At 42.1% G+C, this 20,952-nt stretch overlaps 2 protein-coding genes across 4 annotated transcripts in view; one reads left to right on the top strand and one right to left on the bottom strand.

Annotated features, from left to right (window-relative positions):
- Positions 1 to 10,522, bottom strand: part of LOC139415244 (inositol-tetrakisphosphate 1-kinase a) — a 62,349-nt gene extending 51,827 nt beyond the window's left edge. For 2 of the 3 annotated variants that reach the window (XM_071163193.1, XM_071163196.1), the window contains exon 1: positions 9,523 to 9,983. In XM_071163193.1, the coding sequence (XP_071019294.1) occupies positions 9,523 to 9,656 (134 nt within the window). In that variant the 5' untranslated portion in view covers positions 9,657 to 9,983. Of the gene's footprint in view, positions 1 to 9,522; positions 9,984 to 10,403 lie in introns of those variants that run through there. The other variant, XM_071163195.1, reaches the window with a different exon arrangement.
- A 1,461-nt stretch (positions 10,523 to 11,983) lies between these two features.
- LOC139415252 (transmembrane protein 251) lies at positions 11,984 to 17,923 on the top strand. The gene is made up of 2 exons (XM_071163208.1): positions 11,984 to 12,155; positions 16,679 to 17,923. Exon 2 carries the CDS (start codon positions 16,694 to 16,696, stop codon positions 17,138 to 17,140), a length of 447 nt encoding a protein of 148 aa, XP_071019309.1. The 5' UTR covers positions 11,984 to 12,155; positions 16,679 to 16,693; the 3' UTR covers positions 17,141 to 17,923.
- Positions 17,924 to 20,952: the final 3,029 nt, after the last annotated feature.

The raw sequence follows: 20,952 nt of genomic DNA, 5'->3' as shown, positions 1-20,952 counted from the left end.
AGTGATTCTCGTTAACACAGGTGTGAGTGTTGACAAGGACAAGGTTGGAGATCACTCGGTCATGCTGATTGAGTTTGAATAACAGACTGGAAGCTTCAAAAGGAGGGTGGTGCTTAGAATCATTGTTCTTCCTCTGTCAGCCATGGTTACCTGCAAGGAAACACGTACCGCCATCATTGCTTTGCACAAAAAGGGCTTCACAGGCAAGGATATTGCTGCCAGTAAGATTGCACCTAGATCAACCATTTATCACATCATCAAGAACTTCAAGGAGAGCGGTTCAATTGTTGTGAAGAAGGCTTCAGGGCACCCAAGAAAGGACAGTGAGGCGATGACCTTGTGTCAAGAAGGGAAGCAAAGAACCACTTCTCTCCAGGAAAAACATCAGGGACAGACTGATATTCTGCAGAAGGTACAGGGATTGGACTGCAGAGGACTGGGGTAAAGTCATTTTTTTCTGATGAATCCCCTTTCCGATTGTTTGGGGTATCCGGAAAAAAGCTTGTCCGGAGAAGACAAGGTGAGCGCTAGCATCAGTCCTGTGTCACGCCAACAGTAAAGCATCCTGAGACCATTCGTGTGGGGTTGCTTCTCAGCCAAGGGAGTGGGTTCACTCACAATTTTTCCTAAGAACACAGCCATGAATAAAGAATGGCATCCTCAGAGAGCAACTTCTCCAAACCATCCAGGAACAGTTTGGTGATGAACAATGCCTTTTCCAGCATGGAGCACCTTGCCATAAGGCAATAGTGATAACTAAGTGGCTCGGGGAACAAAACATTGATATTTTGGGTCCATGGCCAGGAAACTTCTCAGACAATCCCATTGAGAACTTGTGGTCAATCCTCAAGAAGCGGGTGGACAAACAAAAACCCACAAATTCTGACAAACTCCAAGCATTTATTATGCAAGAATGGGCTGCCATCAGTCAGGATGTGGCCCAGAAGTTAATTGACAGCATGCCAGGGTGGATTGCAGAGGTCTTGAAAAAGAAGGGTCAACACTGCAAATATTGACTCTTTGCATCAACTTCATGTAATTGTCAATAAAAGCCTTTGACACTTATGAAATGCTTGTAATTATACTTCAGTATTCCATAGTAACATCTGACAAATATCTAAAGACACTGAAGCAGCAAACTTTGTGACAATTAATGTGTCATTCTCAACTTTTGGCCACGACTGTAGATTGAGACAAAAAAAACGATTTGATCCATTTGAGTAAGGCTAACATAACGTAGAAAAAGTTAAGAGGTCTGAATACTTTCCGAATGAACTGTATATACACCCATTGATTCTTGAAGAATATATTATTAATATATAAAGTCAAAACATTTAGCAACTAACTATCAAGTGGGAAGTTTTAGCATGTGTATGCCCCACTTGTGGTTTTGTTGAATTAAACTAATTTTTGACAGTATGAACACGATACCACAGTTCAGAAGGTAGAGACACCATCAATTTTATTCCATAGGTTGGGCTCTGCATTATGCATCAGTTGCAAAAGCACATTTTTCACTGGCTGTCCAATAGTTAAATACAACGATTGATAGGCAGCATACATTCAAGCAATTCATCCATTATTGGGTTAAAATACACATACATTTGTTAAGTCATCCACCACAATCGATAAGGTGCCAATAGCTAAATGAGAGAGCAGCAGGGTGACATATCAATGCGCTATGTAGATATGGATATCACTTATTATTTATTTCTTCCCATAGGCTACACCACTGCGGTCATCCTTACCACCAAGTGTTTACTCAACTTGGATATCTTTGGATGCCGACATCCGTTGAACCATTGGAAGACCTAGCTTGGACTGTAGCCTAGAAGAGCATGTTCCTACTATTTTCCCGCGATCCATCAAATGCATTTGGTGTGTCATAGTGGTCTCTGACTCAACATACACTTCGTTTCAAATGCTGATTTGAAAGTCATTAAGAAAACAAAACGTTGAATGATTTTTTCGCAAACATCCTGTCTGAATTTAAATGCAATCTAGTTAAATGTCGCTATAATCTGATTACAATATTTTAGCTGGTAATTTAACGGATTACATTTACAGTTACATTTTTTAAATAATCCATTACTCCAACCATTACCTGGTTATGGATTAATTTCCTCTTTTTTTAAACAATATCCTGACATTCTAAAAGCAAATATTTTGAAGGAAAAGGGTCTGGATTTTTATTATTTTGTTTGCTTGCTGTCCACTTGAGTCACTGCCACTATTGCTAAAAGACAGATCAAAAATTACTGTGGGGGCAGAGGTGTTCCAAAAATAGGGGAGGGTTGTCAAACTTTTTTGGGGGCTTTGGGAGTGTTGTCTGTTATATACATAATATTTTTTACCCTTTTTTTCTGCTCAATTTTGTGATATCCAATTGGTACTTAGTCTTGTCTCATCGCTGCAACTCCCGTAAGTACTCGTGAGAGGCGAAGGTCGAGAGCCATGCGTCCTCAAAAACACAACCAAGCCGCACTGGTTCTTGACACAATGCCCACTTAACCCGGAAGCCAGCACCAATTTTTTGGAAACACTACACCTGGCGACCATGTCAGCGTGAACTGCACCCGGCACGCCACGAGTCACTAGTGCATGATGGGACAAGGACAGCCCTGCTGGCCAAACTCTCCACTAACCTGGACGACGCTGGGCCAATTGTGCCCCGCCCCATGGGTCTCCTCGTCACGGCCGGCTGCTACAGAGCCTGGACTCAAACCCAGAACCTCTAGTGGCACAGCTAGCACTATGATGCAGTACCTTAGACGACTGCGCCACTCAGGAGGACACACACACACACAAAAAAACAATTGTGCACAGGGGAGGATAGTGCATTTTTTCTTGGTTTACATTCAAGCTACTGCTCATATTCTCCTTATAAATATTGGCTTGACTTAGTTTTGATATTCTAAAGTTTAGAAACGTTGAAGGTTTGGTATAGTGTGGCTATTCAACTTTAGCTACTGCAGGCCTATGATATAACGGCAGTGCACCCCGGTGCTCCAACTGACTCCGACAGTTGAACTTGAGATGAGGAAGTCTGGTAGACCTGAAACAGAGTTAATCCTATAAACTAACAGTAATACATTAAACGAATTCGCCTCCTCCTGTAAAGCAGATGCAGTAGCCATCTGACCAAGAAATGCATGTCGGTGTTGTAGCATGCCACCAGCATTTCGCTCTCTGGGGGTTATGCCTAGGCTTTTCTTCCACACAAAGTATGTGGACACCCCTTCAATTAGTGGATTCGGCCACTGTCAACCACACCCGTTGCTGACAAATTTATAAAAATCGAGCACACAGCCATGCAACCGCCACAGACAAACATTTGCCTTACTGAAGAACTCCGTGACTTTCAACGGGCACAGGCCTAGGATACCACCTGTCCAACAAGTCAGTTTGTCAAATTTCTACCCTGCTAGAGCTACCCCGGTCAACTATAAGTGCCGTTATTGTGAAGTAGAAACGTCAAAAGTGCAACAAAGGCTCAGCGGCGAAGTGGTAGGCCACACAAGCGCACAGAAGGGGACCGCAGAGTGCTGAAGCTTGTAACACGTAAAAATAGTCTGTCCTCGGTTGTAACACTTACTAACGAGTTCCAAACTGCCTCTGAAAGCAACGTCAGCACAAGAACTGTTCATCAGGACATCATGAAATGGGATTCCAAGGCCGAGCAGTCACACACAAGCCTAAGACCATGGGCAATGCTAAGTGACGGCTGGAGTGATGTAAAGTTTGCCGCCATTGGACTCTGGAGTAGTGGAAACACGTGGTCTGGAATGATGAATCACGCTTCACCATTTGGCAGTCCGAAGGACAAATCTGGGTTTGGTGGATGCCTGCAGAACGCTACCTGCCCGAATGCATAGTGCCAACTGTAAATTTGGGTGGAGTTGTAATAATGCTCTGGGGCTGTTTTTCATGGTTTGGGCTAGGCCCCTTAGTTGCAATGAAGGGGAATTTTTTTTTTACCCCTTTTTTCTCCCCAATTTCGTGGTATCAAATTGGTAGTAGTTAGTCTTGTCTCATCGGTGCAACTCCCGGACGGACTCAGGAGAGGCGAAGGTCGAGAGCCATGCGTCCTCCGAAACACAACCCAACCTAGCAACACTGCTTCTTGACACAATGCACAGCCAAACCAGAAGCCAGCCGCACCAATGTGTCAGAGGAAACACCGTACACCCGGGATCTGGTCAGCGTGCACTGCACCCGGCCCGCCACTGAAGTCGCTAGTGGGCGATGAGACAAAGATATCCCTGCCGGCCAAACCCTCCCTAACCCGGACCAATTGTGCGTCGCCCCATGGACATCCCGATCGCGGCCGGCTGCGACAGAGCCTGGGATCGAACCCAGAATCTTCCTGTGGCACAGCCTTAGACCACTGCGCCACCCACTGCTTATGAAGGGAAATCTTAACACTACAGCATTCAATGACATTCTAGACAATTCTATGCGTCCAACTTTGTGGAAGACCCTTTCCTGTTTCAGCATGACAATGCCCCCGTGCACAAAGAAAGGTCCATACAGAAATGGTTTGTCGAGATCAGTGTGGAAGAACTTGACTGGCCTGCAGAACCCTGACCTCAACCCCATCAATCACCTTTGGAATTAATTGGAACGTCGACTGCGAGCCAGGCCTAATCACCCAACATCAGTGCCCGACCTCACTCATGCTCGTGGCTGAATGGAAGCAAGTCCCGACATCTAGCGGAAAGCCTTCCCAGAAGATTGGAGGCTGTTATTGCTGCAAAGGGCAGGACCAACTCCATATTAATGCCAATTATTTTGTAATGAGATGTTCCACGAGTATTCACATACCTTGGGTCATGATTGATATCAATTTTTTTACTGACATAAAATCAATCCAAACTGTTCAGTGGCCAGTTGATGAATGGAAAGAGACCTGTTAAAAATGCTGAAGTGGTAAAGTCGATAGCCACGCTTAGAAACAGTGTTAAGTTATTTTGGGTCATAAACATTTGAGTTAATTCTGAGGGTGGGGAGGGTGCTCAATTATTTTACAGTACAAGGGGAGGGTCATGTGAAAATATTTGCTGGTCCAAGTGAAGGTGTCATTAAGGCCCCCCCCCCACCGTGCGCTAGTCCGGCTCTGCAGAGAGAGAGACAGGAAGTGTTTGACAAGTCACAACCACAACAATCTAATCAGTTCAAGTAAAATATGCCTGCCCATAGGTTGTGAACCACAGGGTAAACATTGCTGAAAAGGGAGACCAGAAGTGTTGTTATCGTGGAGGTTGAGGAACAGTGACACTGTCCCTTTAGTCTTTCTTATCCATACCTCCATCTGAAGGAGTGGCTTTACATAGTGATGCCTTACAGTATTTAGAGAACGCTATCCACTGTGTGTGTGCGCGACATGCATGGGTTTAAGTGCTGAGCCATGTGACATTTCTTGATGTGTTAAACGTCATGGAGAGGAAATTCCTAACATCGGCATTTAACACTACTATACTGCTTGAGACCAGGCTGCAAACTTGGGCCAATAACATCTATTACTTACAGAGCAACAGGCGTAGGGTAAACCCACTTTAGCAAAAGACTATGACCTTCCAGTACTTTGCCACATTCACTTTTCAGTTCCTGGCTTTAACAATAAGAAGGGCTGAACACTGCACTTGCCCATAGCATAGTCCGAGGTACAGTTGGGTCAAATTACTGGCACCCTTGATAAAGACATGCAAAAAAATACTGTAGAAGATAAGCATACAAAGCTCTGAATTTGTATTTTAAAAAACTGTATTTTATACAAATACAATTGCTCAGAGAAAGATTGTTTAAAATAAATCTCAAAATGAGACGTCAAAGGTAATGGTATCCTTAAGTTACCTATAAATAAAATCAATTAAACCTGCATTATCATTCTAATTGATATTAAGTTAATCTCATTAGAATTGTGGCCTTCCATAGCTTCCTGTTTCACTGGGATATGTAAAATGAGGTAACATGCACAGGGCTCTAAATAACATTTTTCATTAGTAGCACAACAGAATTAAGAGCACCAGAAAATACAACTTTTTAAAAATCAATTGAGTGTATGAATTATAGCTAAATCTGAAGCACATATGCCCTAGAATCTAATTTGTAACCATGCAAATAAATTTGCTAAAATGTTGATACAAATACCTCTCATTGAAATGTCATTTGTGGAATATTGTTTTGTTTACATTATGTAAAAACTATTGCATTGAATGATGCATTGCATTGAAAAAAACTGTACAGTCTCTTTAAGAGCACCAAGTTTGTGATGAGATGCAAGATACAGTATCGCATTCTTTCATTGGTATGATTATTGATCTCCTGAAGAAGCCATCACTTTTCCGTTATTTCTGTGCCCCCAACTGTTTGGATATACTGGTAAAGTTACCAGGTTGTAAGCTAACAAGCCAATGAGGTAACAAACGTGACTGAACAAAGTGTAAAAGAAATGCGGACAAGAGTGGTTTAAAAACAACCTGTGCATAAAATAATATTTTTCCTACCGTAAAATATGGTGGTGGGATATTTTTCATCCACTGGTCCTGGGACCCTTGTTAAGGTTAACAACATGAACTCTACCAAGTACTGGGACATTTTATCCAAAAACCTGGTTGAAAATTGGCCACAAGTGGATCTTACAGCAAGACAATGTCCTCAATCACACATAAATGTATAATTGACCACAAAAATCAACATTTTGTAATGGCCATCTCAGTCTCCAGACTTGAACCCCTTTGAAAACCTGGGGTTTGAATTGAAGAGGGCAGTCCATAAGCGCAATGGAGGAAAGGGCAAAGATCCCTCCCAATGAGTTCTTCAATTTAAAACCGTATTCCTGGTGAATGTGTTTGTGGTTTTTGACAGTGTTTTCTTTCTTTGGGGAATTTTGTATTTATATTGATGTGTGCATTCTCTGTAATTCTGGGCTCATAAAAGAGACCTTGGACTCTGTATGACTCCTTGACAAAATAAAAAGGTTAAATAAAACAGGCTAAGTGTTGTTATACTCACAAGGGGAGGGTGCACAAAGTACTGAAAACAGGGGTGCCAATAATTTTGACACCTAGTTTATTTGATTAATTGTTAAACAAAATATACACTGCTCAAAAAAAAATAAAGGGAACACTTAAACACAATGTAACTCCAAGTCAATCACACTTCTGTGAAATCAAACTGTCCACTTAGGAATCAACACTGATTCACAATAAATTTCACATGCTGTTGTGCAAATTGAATAGACAACAGTTGGAAATTATAGGCAATTAGCAAGACACCCCCAATAAAGGAGTGGTTCTGCAGGTGGTGACCACTTCTCAGTTCCTATGCTTCCTGGCTGATGTTTTGGTCACTTTTGAATGCTGGCGGTGCTTTCACACTAGTGGTAGCATGAGACAGAGTCTACAACCCACACAAGTGGCTCAGGTAGTGCAGCTCATCCAGGATGGCACATCAATGCGAGCTGTGGCAAGAAGGTTTGCTGTGTCTGGCAGCGTAGTGTCCAGAGCATGGAGGCGCTACCAGGAGACAGGCCAGTACATCAGGAGACGTGGAGGAGGCCGTAGGAGGGCAACAACCCAGCAGCAGGACTGCTACCTCCGCCTTTGTGCAAGGAGGAGCAGGAGGAGCACTGCCAGAGCCCTGCAAAATAACCTCCAGCAGGCCACAAATGTGCATGTGTCTGCTCAAACGGTCAGAAACAGACTCCATGAGGGTGGTATGAGGGCCCGGCGTCCACAGGTGGGGGTTGTGCTTACAGCCTAACACCGTGCAGGACATTTGGCATTTGCCAGAGAACACCAAGATTGGCAAATTCGCCACTGGCGCCCTGTGCTCTTCACAGATGAAAGCAGGTTCACACGGAGCATGTGACAGACGTGACAAGAGTCTGGAGACGCCGTGGAGAACGTTCTGCTGCCTGAAACATCCTCCAGCATGACCGGTTAGGCGGTGGGTCAGTCATGGTGTGGGGTGGCATTTCTTTGGGGGGCTGGGAGCCTGACGGCCATTAGGTACTGGGATGAGATCATCAGACCCCTTGTGAGACCATATGCTGGTGCAGTTGGCCCTGGGTTCCTCCTAATGCAAGACAATGCTAGACCTCATGTGGCTGTAGTGTGTCAGCAGTTCCTGCAAGAGGAAGGCATTGATGCTATGGACTGGCCCGCCCGTTCCCCAGACCTGAATCCAATTGAGCACATCTGGGACATTATGTCTTGCTCCATCCACCAATGCTACATTGCACCACAAACTGTCCAGGAGTTGGAGGATGCTTTAGTCCAGGTCTGGGAGGAGATCCCTCAGGAGACCATCCGCCACCTCATCAGGAGCATGCCCAGGCGTTGTAGGGAGGTCATACAGGCACGCGGAGGCCAGGCCACACACACTACTGAGCCTCATTTTGACTTGTTTTAAGGACATTACATCAAAGTTGGATCAGCCTGTAGTGTGGTTTTCCACTTTAATTTTGAGTGTGACTCGAAATCCAGACCTCCATGGGTTGATAAATTTGATTTCCATTGATAATGTGTATGTGATTTTGTTGTCAGCACATTCAACTATGTAAAGAAAAAAGTATTTAAGAATATTTCATTCATTCAGATCTAGGGTGTTATTTTAGTGTTCCCTTTATTTTTTTGAGCAGTGTATTTGAGAAATTGTATTAGTACAAAATAATATTATTTCCCACTTTGTTGGAGCATACACTATAGCCCAGTATTTGTATCATTTATTTTATACAGTCTCATCTTCATCAAGAGTGCCAATAATTTTGGACCGGACTATGTCATGTCCAATCACTGGCTTCAGTAAAACGTCATTGGCCATCTGAATAACCAGTAAAACCTGTCTGCCAGGTAGCCTCTCTGAATACATGTTAAGACAAGCTTGCCACACCCTGCAATTTCTTGAAGTTTTTGGTAAAAGTACATTTTTATTTGTTTTTATCAGATTTTTTTTTAGGGGTTGCTGCAGCACCCCGGCGATGGGTCGAAGTGGAAACATCTGGATGAAAAACACTGACTGTAATCTAATCACATTGATAATGTTATGCATGTCTGACTAGGGAAAACGACTAAACTATCATTCTAGAAGGCAGCACTATAGCCTATTGAAAATTCCAAGGAACAACATGATCACCGAAATAAGTATGTGATATTTCTCGATATTTGCGTTCAGCGAGCACATGAATTGATTTGGGCAGGAACACACCACACATTTTATAATGCTTGAGTTCCTGCACATTATGGAATATTGGCTTAAAATAGTGCCGAGTTGTGGCGCCCAAAATGAGAACCGGCACCTATTTCAGTCCAAGTCGAGCATTGAGTCCCGTACCACTGTGTAATTGAATGTGGTATAAATAGGTGCAAAGCCCTGTAGCCTACATTTCAGCAACAGGTTTCACACGGTTAAAGTCGTGAAACCATTGTGAAGTGACGGAAAACTATTGGCTTAACTTCACGAATACGTTCCTGGTTACATAATGTATTGGTAGGCTAATAGCCTGTTAAATGTTCTTACCTGCACATGTCCACAAATACCAGGAAATTCATCTTTTTGATCTTCTTCTCGCTGAGCCAGTAGCCCACTCTTCTGCCCTTCAGAAGAGTCTGCATCTCAATATTATGCGTTGGTGCCCTTGCTGACAATGACATAATGAAAGATAGTTATTCATAAAAGCCAGCTCTTCTTGCCGTTGTTGTGCCAACGATAGCTAATTCTCCCCTGAAATGTTTTCATTCTTGCAAACTGTGAGACCTTTAAACACCCTAGACAAGATATGTATTCCAGGTATGCACCATAGGCTACTCCAGCTGTATTTCAGGAAAATCTGGTTACCAACAATCCTTAGTGAAGGGAACTAATTGACCATGATTTCCCTTCCAATTGTCGCTCTCTTGCACAAAGTGCCGATATTCCGTGCCAGAAACATTTGGTTTGAGAAATTGAATGCCTTTACACACGAGTCATTTATAATTAATCTAATTCATTTCTTGATGTTTATCGGATGAAGTAGCCTAAATCTGACTCAAGCCGTGAATTATTGTGGCTGAAAATCGTCGGCCTACAAGTGCTGTAAACCTTCCGCGAGCTTGCAAGCGTCTGTTGTGCGCATAGGAACAGGAAAAATGCTCACTCCATTGCTTTGAATCACAGGCAGAGGGGGAGACCGAGAGCGCTCGATTGTTTTTGGAAGTGGCCGATATTGGACTTGTACAAAGTAACTTGATCAGTTTCTGTTTATGAAATATAGGAAAAATGTATAGAACCTCTTCAAATTAGTGTTAGGCTATAGTCATTAATTGTAGCCTTTGTGTAGCCCAGAAACCACCGAAATATAACACAAAAATAGGCTATTTTAGGTTGATACTTGCTAGCCTACAAAATTAGACACCACGTACCTTTATCTGGTCTTCACCGCAACAGGTTCCTTGATTGTTGGTTCAGATGAACAGTCAAATAATTGCAAGAGAACCTGATATGCCCAAATGGTCAGCTCAGAAAATATGATGCATTGGACGCTATTCCTATAATAACAAGCCCAGAAGAATTGTGAAAAGCTTTTAATAAATTTTAATGGCGTGCTATCACATCAGTGGGAGGAGGCACCAATTAAGTTACCTATTGGGTGACACAATCAGCTCAGTTGTCAAATCACTCAATCCATAGATTGAGGTGGGTGAAATGGGGAAAATAGGCAAAAGTGAACATAGTCAAAATTGTGCACAATGGCTAAATAAACGTTGATGATTGTTGGATGATATCCACACAAAACGGTAGAAAGATAATAGCGGTAGACTACTAGGCTAAGGTGCACTGCTCACATAGCGACATCTAGGGGTAGGCAATACTTTTGACAGACAACGGGTAGACTATATATTGGAATTATTTTCATGGCATGCTGCACTGTATGAATGTGGATGTGCAACACAAATGCATACAATTTTGCGTGCATGCAGTGCCTTCTTAAATACGTATATATCACCCTTAAAAATACTATATTCTAGTAGCCTACACAAGCAACAGATCTTATTTCAACTTTTGTTACGCTGTTGTATCCCGAATATCGGGTCGTCACCAGTTACCAAAAAATACATGCCTGTAACTATAAATAACAAAAACAAGTTCAACGATTTTACCGAGTTACCGTTCATATAAGGAAATCAGTCAATTTAAATAAATAAATTAGGCCCCATATACATGGATTTCACATTGTCCGTACATTTGCCACATTCAAAAGTACTAGGAATTCGGAATAATACAACGTCAAACCATGACGTCAGTGATCTGCAGGTCGAAAATCTAGAAAGAGGCCCGAGTTCACCAATTGGAATTCCGAGTTGGATGACGGTTCAAATCAATTATTTCCATTCGGAGCTCGTTTTTTTAATCTGAGTGTCAGTTGATTTGAAAGCACTAAAGTTAGAAATGTGCAAGTTCCCAGTTGTTTTGAACCCGGCATTAGTCAGCTACTTCATAACTAATAATTCTAGGAAAACTCGGATAATGATCTCTCGTCTTCAAGGAGTCAAAAACCCAACATGAGCACGAATTAAACGAACAAGAAGCTCAATATTAAAACATGATTTCCAGGATTTTAGATAATTAACTTGTACTTTCGAGGAAAATTATGCAGGTTTCTCGACTTTTAGAAGGGATTACGCGACGATTAGTTTAGCGACCTGTGACGCAAACTGACAACGTAAACGCGATTGGTCGACAGTCGGCTGGGCGGAGCGTTATACATTTCTCCATTCATTTCCTGTTGGTATATATGCCACGTTCAAAACAACTGGAATCTCGGAAACCCCCGACTTCCAAGCGTTCAATATAACTCGAAAAAAACCGAGTTCCGACAAAGAAAATTCGTTGTGAACGGTCACCCAACTTGGAATATCAAGTCGGAAACAATCTTTCAAGACTTTCCGACCTGAAGTCAGAAGTCCGAGATTTCCGAGTGCCCAGTTGTCATGAACGCGGCATTATCTCATTTTCTAATATCCCTGGTCAGTCATATGACAAGGAAGAAAGGCAATCGGTGTTGTTGTTGGTTTATTAAATGGCCTGGGGTTATGAAATAATATGAACATGGATTTAAAATGAAATCACAGCAAGTTGCCTCGTCAACGAAACTGTTTGTCATGTAAAGAAAGGTGAGCTTCATGGCTAGCTAATGTTACACACTTTCCATCTGTCAAATCATGTGGTCTACCATTTCAGCTAACTAGGCTTACGTTAACTTAACTGCCTAGCTAGTTAGCCAGAATCCGACTAGATGTTAATTACATGCTCTCTCTAGTCGTAACGCGGCGCGAGATATAATGTACCTCAATCCAGGGATGGAAGATGACATTGTACTCCTAATTTTCCGAACTAAGATTCAAATACAGCAAGGTTTTCGTCAGCATTCTAGGCTAGCTAATGCTATAGCAGCCCATAGGATTCTATGAAAATGCGACGCCTAGCGTTGGGCGTGAGTAGTTACCGGAAGGCTTGTCGAATCAAATGGGCTGCTGTAGCATTAGCTAGCCAAGTATGCTGACAAAAAAACTAGCAGTCATTAAAGTCTAGCAGTATTTTAATCTTCTCTATTTGTCAGTTGGGATAATTAGGAGTGCAATGCCATTGAGGTACATTTTCCGTGCCATATCTCACGCGTTGTCCTGGTTGTGGCATTAGCAACGTTTCGACTAGACAGACTAGAGAGATAATATGATTGATGAACAGGGCCTAAAATTAACACCTGCCAAATGCGGGTAGGTTTTTAGCATTGGCGGGTAAAATGTATATTTCATCAGCCACGTTGGCGGGTGGTCAGGGCTCTACAGTGCGAGCATTTCACTCGCCTTTGTGAAAAAAAAAGTTTGGTATGATCACATTTATAGTAAAATAACTGCCGCATAAGCAGTTTTAAGTGTTTCCTCCGTGTTGTTTCATAGCTGTTAAATTAATCGCACAAAGTCAAATAACTACGAATCCTATATGTGACTGACCTTCGATCTTTTGTAGTCTCCAAGCTAGAAAATGGTATGAGGAACAATGGGGAAAGTAATTCTGCTTTGAAAGTTAATCAACTTGTAACCTCACTTTTGAGAAAATGGCCCTTGAATGTTTTGGTACACCTACTGGAGAGCTCTTCTTTGTCTACATCCACTCAGCATCGTTCACACCCTCTTTCCCACCTATCTTTTTAAGGATTCACATGCGAGGCCATGTTCTAAACAACCAAAGATTTCAAGACTAAAGGCTGGTTTATTCTACAGGTGTGTTTGTAAATTTAATCTGGAGTGCCAGAGTGTGCTCTGGGTGTTCATAAACGTTTTCAGATTGTCCATTCGTAAATTGAGTGTTTCGCTCCCGGAGCGTTCAGCCTGGTGCTGTAGAGAGCTACCTGAAGAAGCGGCCCAGCCCATAACGTTAGCTAGCTGGCTTTATCCCAGTGTTTGTCAGTTAGTCCATCACCTTGGCATTGGATTGTCTGCACATTGCTGGCTAGATAGCTAACATTAGCTGGCTAAACAGAAGCATCTGTCATATGAAGATTTGACAGCCAACTAGCTAGCTAACTTGGCTCTTTATCCATGGCAGAGCGCACACTGGATCCTCTGGCCGAAGAGTAGGGTTGATCCAAGCGTTCTGTTCTAACAGTAGCACAAGCACCCAAGCTAACATTGGCTAGCTTGCTAGCTACTTCCAGACACAAGCGAGAACAGCTCACTCTGATCATTTTACTCACCCTAGCAGAGTTGGTTAAGCTGTTTTTATGTTATCCACAGTATTAGTGACTGCAACTGTGCTGCTGGCAACAATTTAATTGTTTTCTGCCAACATTTACTGACACTGGCCATGTTCAACGGCTGTTGAGCGTTCCTAAATTTGTCAGTTATTCTACACTCAGACGAGAGAGTTCTGAAATCAGAGTAGATAGCCAGAGTGAATTTACCAGCTACGTCTATCGACAGTTGTCGCAGTGACATCATGAACATTCTATTGAAATGGTTACTTGCATAGTAGTGGAGTCTTTTGTTTAGACATCTAGCTAGCTAGTTAAACAATGAACCATAATCCCAACTCATAACATAGCTAGCTAAAATTAGGCTATAAACTAGCAATGCAAATGTCTCTGAGATACAAATAATATTACTATACAGATCATACACAATGTTAGCTAGGGACCCAGCCAGCTAACATTAGCCTAACTTGAAATTAAAACAACTTTCTGATAAAATTAGAAATGTGTAATATCTGGAAATGTAGCTAGCTAGACTATCTTACCGTATATGTGGATGGACGCTTCTCCCTCTGTCACGGATGCCATGGTTGTCCTTAGTTTGAAGATGTAATCCGGAGACAGGTGTTTTATACAACCGCCTTCTGTGTGTTCTCTTTTCGTCTCTGTTGGCATATTTGCAATCAAACGGCAGATTTTTCCCTTCTCTTTAGCTTTCAAACTCTAATAACACTGATTTTAAAAAACTCGGTCCTCCAGAAAGGGGTGAGCAACACTTATGCAGTTCTACGTGATATCTTGAAAAAAAAGTATTGTTAGAAAGGATTGCCAACACATACTGACCAGCTCATGATCAAATCAAATACATTTGTATTTGTCAAATGTGCCGAATACAACAGTAAAATGCTTACTTACAAGCCCTTAATCAACAGTGCAGTTCAAGAAATAGAGTTAAGAAAATATCTACTAAATTAAACATAAGGAAAAAATATAAAATAAAAAGTAACACAAAGTAACAATAACGACGCGATATACAGTGGGTACTGGTACCGAGTCAATGTGCGGGGGTGCAGGTTAGTTGAGGTAATTTGTACATGTAGGTAGAGGTAAAAGTGACTATGCATAGATAAAATATTTAAAAAACAGCGAGTAGCAGCGGTGTAAAAACAAAGGGGGGGGGTCAAATGTAAATAGTCTGGGTATGATTAGATGCTTGGGGGTAGAAGCTGTTTAGAAGCCTTTCGGTCCCAGACTTGGCGCTCTGGTACCGCTTGCCGAGAGAACAGTCAATGACTTTGGTGACTGGAGTCTTTGACTGTTTTTTTTGGGCCTTCCTCTGACACGCCTAGTATATAGGTCCTGGATGGCAGGAAACTTTACCACAGTGATGTACTGGGTGGTACACACTGCCCTCTGTAGTGACTTATGGTCAGATGCCGAGCAGTTGCCATACCAGGCAGTGATGCAACCGGTCAGGATGCTCTCAATTTTTTTTTAGCAATGATTTTTTTTTATATTTCAGTGTAACAAAAAGTGTCACCTTTTTGGGTCCTCACCAGTTTGCATCTCTGCAAAAACTTACCGGTATTCAAGTTAGGGAGCCAAATGAGCGTCTCTCTTACGAATGCAATACGGTAGGCTACTGACGAGTCAATCACTTTTACGTCACTGTCTGGCAAGTCCTGATGGATTTCATATTGAAAATACAAACAAGATTTTTAGTTGTCCCGATGCGACACCATGGGCCTATAACTATGTTGTATGACTTTATTCAGTCAGCTCAACACCATTTATAAATTAGTCAAGCTTACTGTTCATCAATCAATCAACTTACAGTAATACTATGCTCCAGCCCTGCGTGGCTTCATATGAAACACGCCAAATAAAATAAATGAATGTGCCAGAAAACAGTAGGCTAAGTGGATTTTGACTCATCGTTACCACATTATATGGGACGGTCAAATTGACTGACTTTGACGATGATGGAGCATCATGCGCTCTCCCTCCGTGTACAGATTGACTGGCTACAATGTACGATGTACACAACACACACACACACAGGTACTGGGAGGCGGGACAGACAGCAGACTGTCAAATCCGCCATCGCTCACTTTGTGACGGACAGGCGCCTGTCCTATCAATAGATCTCTAGAAGATGCATGTTGTTCATTCTAGCGGGAGAGGGCTCGGCTGACTTTTTTTTATGACTTCTGTGTTGTAAAAAAAATTGACTAGTTAATTTAAGTGGAAAAAGTACCCAGCTGAAAATGTGTTTGTAACCGGCTGTATAGGCCTGCGCTAGTGGAAAATGCTGCCAAGTGTAACGTAACATATACTAATTTGAGTATCCCTGATTTACATTTACTATGTTGCATCTACTCTGAGACCTAAATTTGAGTATCCCTGATTTACATTTACTATGTTACATCTACTCTGAGACCGGGTGGCCTAGGCAGTTCTCCTGGGGTGCATTCAGTTTTGATTTTAATGTTTACTACGTTGCATAATGGTGCACTGAACGTCACATTTCCCCAAAACATTCAACGTTCTTCATCAAGTATGTAATCATTATTGGACTAATTCGGGTAGGTACCTCCCTGTTTTGTTCCGTTTTAAGAAATGTTTTGCAACAGAATCGGAGTATTGAATACGCCCCAGACTTTGAGGTACGTTTACTGTTTGGTGGGGGTGGCGGGGTGTGGCTTGAAGCAATGCGTGACATATTTAAAGGGCAGCGGACCCCAACCCACAACCCCACCAATTTTTTAACTGGTCGTTCAGAACAGCACTGTTTTTGTTTAATTGACTGTTACAGTAAAACATCGTACTGAATGTAGCCCAAATGTTGTTTTTTTACCCATGGGTGGTCAACTGGGTAAGAAAATGGGTATGCATAATGCAAGCTATTGAGTAGTACTATGAAACTAAGGCACTTTTCTGTTCCAGGGAGGAGTATGGAGAATGATGAACTTCCGTCAGCGGATGGGATGGATCGGCGTGGGGCTGTACCTTCTGGCTAGCGTGGCTGTCGTCTACTATGTCTTTGAGATCGACCAGACATACAACCGTCTCACCCTGGAGCACGTGGAGCGGGTGGCTCAGGAACAGCGACCTCTGCCAGGGGACAACACGCCTCCCGCCGCATCCTCTGGGCCCCCATCCTCACTGCCCACCTGGACCCAGAGTCTCAAAACTCGCCTGCTCCTCTTGCCCTTCTGGGTGTGGGTCACCATCTTCCTCGTGCCCTACCTTCAGGTGTTCCTCTTCCTCTACTCGTGCACGCGCGCTGACCCCAAGACGGTGGGCTACTGCATCCTGCCCATATGCCTGGCGGTACTCTGCAACCGCCACCAGACCTTTGCCAAGGCGTCCAATCAGATCAGCCGGCTGCAGCTGATTGACACCTAAAGTGTCCAACCGATTTGAGAGGGTGGATAATATGAGAGGCGGGGTGAGCAGCCTTAGTGCATGCTGCACACAATCTTGGTGGCGGCCTACTACTCTCATACCTGAACTACAGGATACTTAACACTCACCTAGTACACTGTGTGAAGTGTTAAGCCTGCCAGTCATCACTAGGCAATTCACTTGGGGGTTTCGTGGTGGTTTTGTTGATGTGTATGTGTGCTGTTCTTGAGATGAACAATGGTACGTGTTTCACAACCCTTTGTATTTGTGATTTCTTACATTCAACAAAGGCTGGACCAAAGGGTGCCACGTGCTCCAGGGTCTCACCACAGTACCTGACTATGATACAGACACCAATCATTGAGGGTTTATCCGTTCACTGCAAGGTCCCACTTTTTTGAGCAAATAATTCTGAGGAAAGTTTCAATCATCATCCCAAAACTATTACCACCCCACTGACTCGAAGTACGGTGAAATATGACGTGTCAACTAATTTGTACACAGTTTTAGGAATGTGATGCCATTAAAAAAAACCTGTCTTAGTGGATCAGTAGTGATTCTTAGATAAGTACTGCAGTGCTTTTGTTATTGGTCTGAATGTATTTTGTAGTGTTATTTACTGCTGTGTTGGCTCAGTAATTTCCTTCTACATAACATGCTTTTTTTTGTCATTCTATTACTTGCAATATTTAGGAAGTGTTTTGGGGATTTGTCAATTGGTCAATGAATCCAGTATTTGTCTAAGATAAATATCTTGTGCCTTTTAGGACCCCCCACCCCCCCCCACCCTCCAAGTAAAGTCAAAGAAAGTCCACAAAAAGCACACGGACCATGCTTTTGAAAATAACCGATCTTCTACTACAGCCATTGTTTGTCCTTGTGTGCCATAAAGTGACGACAACGTGACATGAAATTGTCAATGTTTTTGCCTTTTTTATGAGGATCCCTGGTCCCTTTTTTTGTAAGACATTTATGTGGAAATGTGTTGTATGTTCAATGAGTTGTGGAATCCTTCACATGTAAGTTAGGAGGAAAATGTTCACTGCCAACAAAGATAATTTCCTATCTTGAAATGAGCAATGGGACAAATATGGCTTTTCTATATTGTCTTGGCTGTCTGTGCCACATTAATTTATATGGCAGGTAGTGTCCTTAAGCATTTCTGCAAAATACTCATTTAATTTGAACGTTGTTTTGAAATCATCTTTGGCTACTCTTTGTGTTGGAGGTCAACCTCCATATTTTTAATGTTTCCAATTGATTTGAGATGGTACTATTCTGATTACGTTTTGATTTAATTTTCCATCTACATTAGCACAGTAATGAATGTGCAAAAGGTTTATTTGACCTTCCTCCCAACACAGGGAAGTGGCATGTGCTGTGTCGAGTGACCTGACCTAAAGGGAATTGGGCTGGGTTGTGTTCAGTAAGGCACACAGAAAACATGTTGATACTCTTTGTAACAGAAAATACATTTGTCCAGGTAATCCTTCCATGCTTATCAGTTCTGTTTGTTTCTTAATGAACACAACCCTGATTTTGTCCTTGACTATACAGCATGTCACTCATTGCACAGAGGCCCAAGTGTATGCGGGTTTGTGCTCTTCCCTTGTCCTTGATTAGTAAGAAACTCCCCACACCTGGTTGTCTAGGGCTAAATTGAAAGCAAAAACCAACAGACTAGGCCCTCTATGTAATGAGTTTGACACCCATACTATAAAGCAGGGTTTCCCAAACTTTGTTCTGGGGTGCTTGTTTCTGGTTTTTGCCCTTGCAGCTGAGTCAAATAATCAAAGCTTGATGAGTTGGTGAATTCAATCATCGGTGTAGTGCTAGGGCAAAAATGTGCACTGGGGGGGGCTGCTATAAAGGATAATCTACTTGGGTTTTGGACTGGGTGTTTAGTGGCTCACATTACATTTTCACTGAACCCCGTTTCAACTTCATTCCTCTATTTTTACTATGTTGCACAACTTGGGTCCTCAGAAGTTGCAGTGTCTACAAAGGGTCACGTTCAGTAGGCATAAGATGGAAGAAGCATTTACAGATGGAGTACTACCTGAACTCATAAGAATGCTCATTTTGATCAATTTTTTAAAATTTTCTCCTACCGAAAGTACTATTGGTTTTAAGATACAACTGACTACAGTAACTGAAACCTCAAGCTAGCCAATAACCTGATTTGATCAGTAAGTGTTAAGGTCAAATCATACATTGTAGAAACTTCCCTACTCAACCAGAGTTGTCCACCCTTGATTCAACCTACACAAGTCCCAAATGATAATTTGGACGTAGAGACACTGCCTGTCATGGTTCCTCTAGGTTTTTTCTGTTTGTTAAAAAAAAAGTGTTAATGGGAAAGGAATAGTCGTATTAGAAAGAAAAAAATATGGGCTTGTTTGGTCTGTCTAAAAGAATGAGTGGCTATTCACGTTGGTGCTTCTGATTTTTATTGCCTTTCAAATCTAAATGCACTGTGATTAAAATAAGGTCTGGATTGTAAGAAAATTAAACGTTATGGGAAAATGTCTGCAGACCGTTCATGTCATTTCTCAAAGCAAGCAAATGCTGCGGGGACAGTGCAATTATATTATCCATTAACAAGATGTCTGAAATACATTCCACTTAAATGATTGACATTTATACAAATGTTCAAAACAAACATTTCAATTGTATCAAGAGAAAGATGTAGATCATAACTGCAATGATTGCCAAGGCAGGAGCAATACCATACATGAGTGGGAATGAATTAATAATAGCCACCCAGTGGATTGAATAATAAGGGCTGGCATATCTGCCCCCAAAACAGTGTCTTCCAGTCTTGTATGCCAGGACCACCAGACTCCCTTCTTCCTACAGTAGTCTTTTAAGTCCCAAATGGCAACCTATTCCCTACCTAGTGCACTACTTGGGCCCTGGTCAAAAGGAGTGAACTATAAGAAAAAGGGTGCCATTTGGGACAGAGCCCTTGTCAGGCCCTCAAGGTCTTGGACCGCTTTGCAGGAGGCTGCATAATAGGGGCTTTTGTGTCTTCATCTTCCTCCTCCTCATCTGCAACAGATGACAGAAAATTACTTTTGTGATCAAGTTACATTTTGGGGAGTGGTTGACAGAAGTGAAAACAAACCAACAGACATGACACAAATAAACATTTATCTCCTCCCCTTCCCACCCATAGGACCTGCTTAAAGTACATTGCCTATAGAGTGATTTTAAAAACGGTCAAGTGTTGTAGTCCATATGTTAATATTGGACTCATTTTAGATTGCATCAGTTAAATGAAGCCTGTCACAGACTGAGGTAGGTTCAGTAAAATAATTTGACCAAGCCATATTTTTAAATTTTTTATGTAGCACAAGATATGGTTACATATTAGCGATCAAATACCAGTTATGTGAGAGATGCATGTTTTAATGATTGAGAGGAATATTCACATCAAATCTATGTTGACACAATTTATGCAGCTTGATAACACTGTGCAGGCATGACGACACAAAGCTGATTGATTTGATAGCCGTAACGTCTTCAAATGTCATAGGCCGCCTACCCATAGTCTCAAGATGGCGGAATAGAACATTGTTTCATCTGAAATGACAGGCTGCAGGCTTTATGTTTTAAACACTTGTAATTTGATAAGTTGTGATATCGGGAAAACTCAATGATCATATCAATACTCCGATGACGGAGTATAATATAATCTGTTCACATGCACACGTAGTAACAATATATGTTTGTACGTCACCGTGGCATCATAGGCACACAAAAAAAGTATTTGTAGCCGAGCAAGCTAACGTTAGTCGGTTTGATACTGG

This window comes from Oncorhynchus clarkii, chromosome 8, assembly GCF_045791955.1.
Source record: "Oncorhynchus clarkii lewisi isolate Uvic-CL-2024 chromosome 8, UVic_Ocla_1.0, whole genome shotgun sequence".
Taxonomy (NCBI): Eukaryota; Metazoa; Chordata; class Actinopteri; order Salmoniformes; family Salmonidae; genus Oncorhynchus; species Oncorhynchus clarkii.
The sequence above is the reverse complement of the archived record's forward strand: the minus strand, read 5'-3'. Positions and strand labels throughout refer to the sequence as shown.

Excerpts from the sequence above, each read along its gene's own strand:
- LOC139415252 (XM_071163208.1), top strand. The coding sequence starts at position 16,694 with ATGATGAACTTCCGTCAGCGGATGGGATGGATCGGCGTGGGGCTGTAC.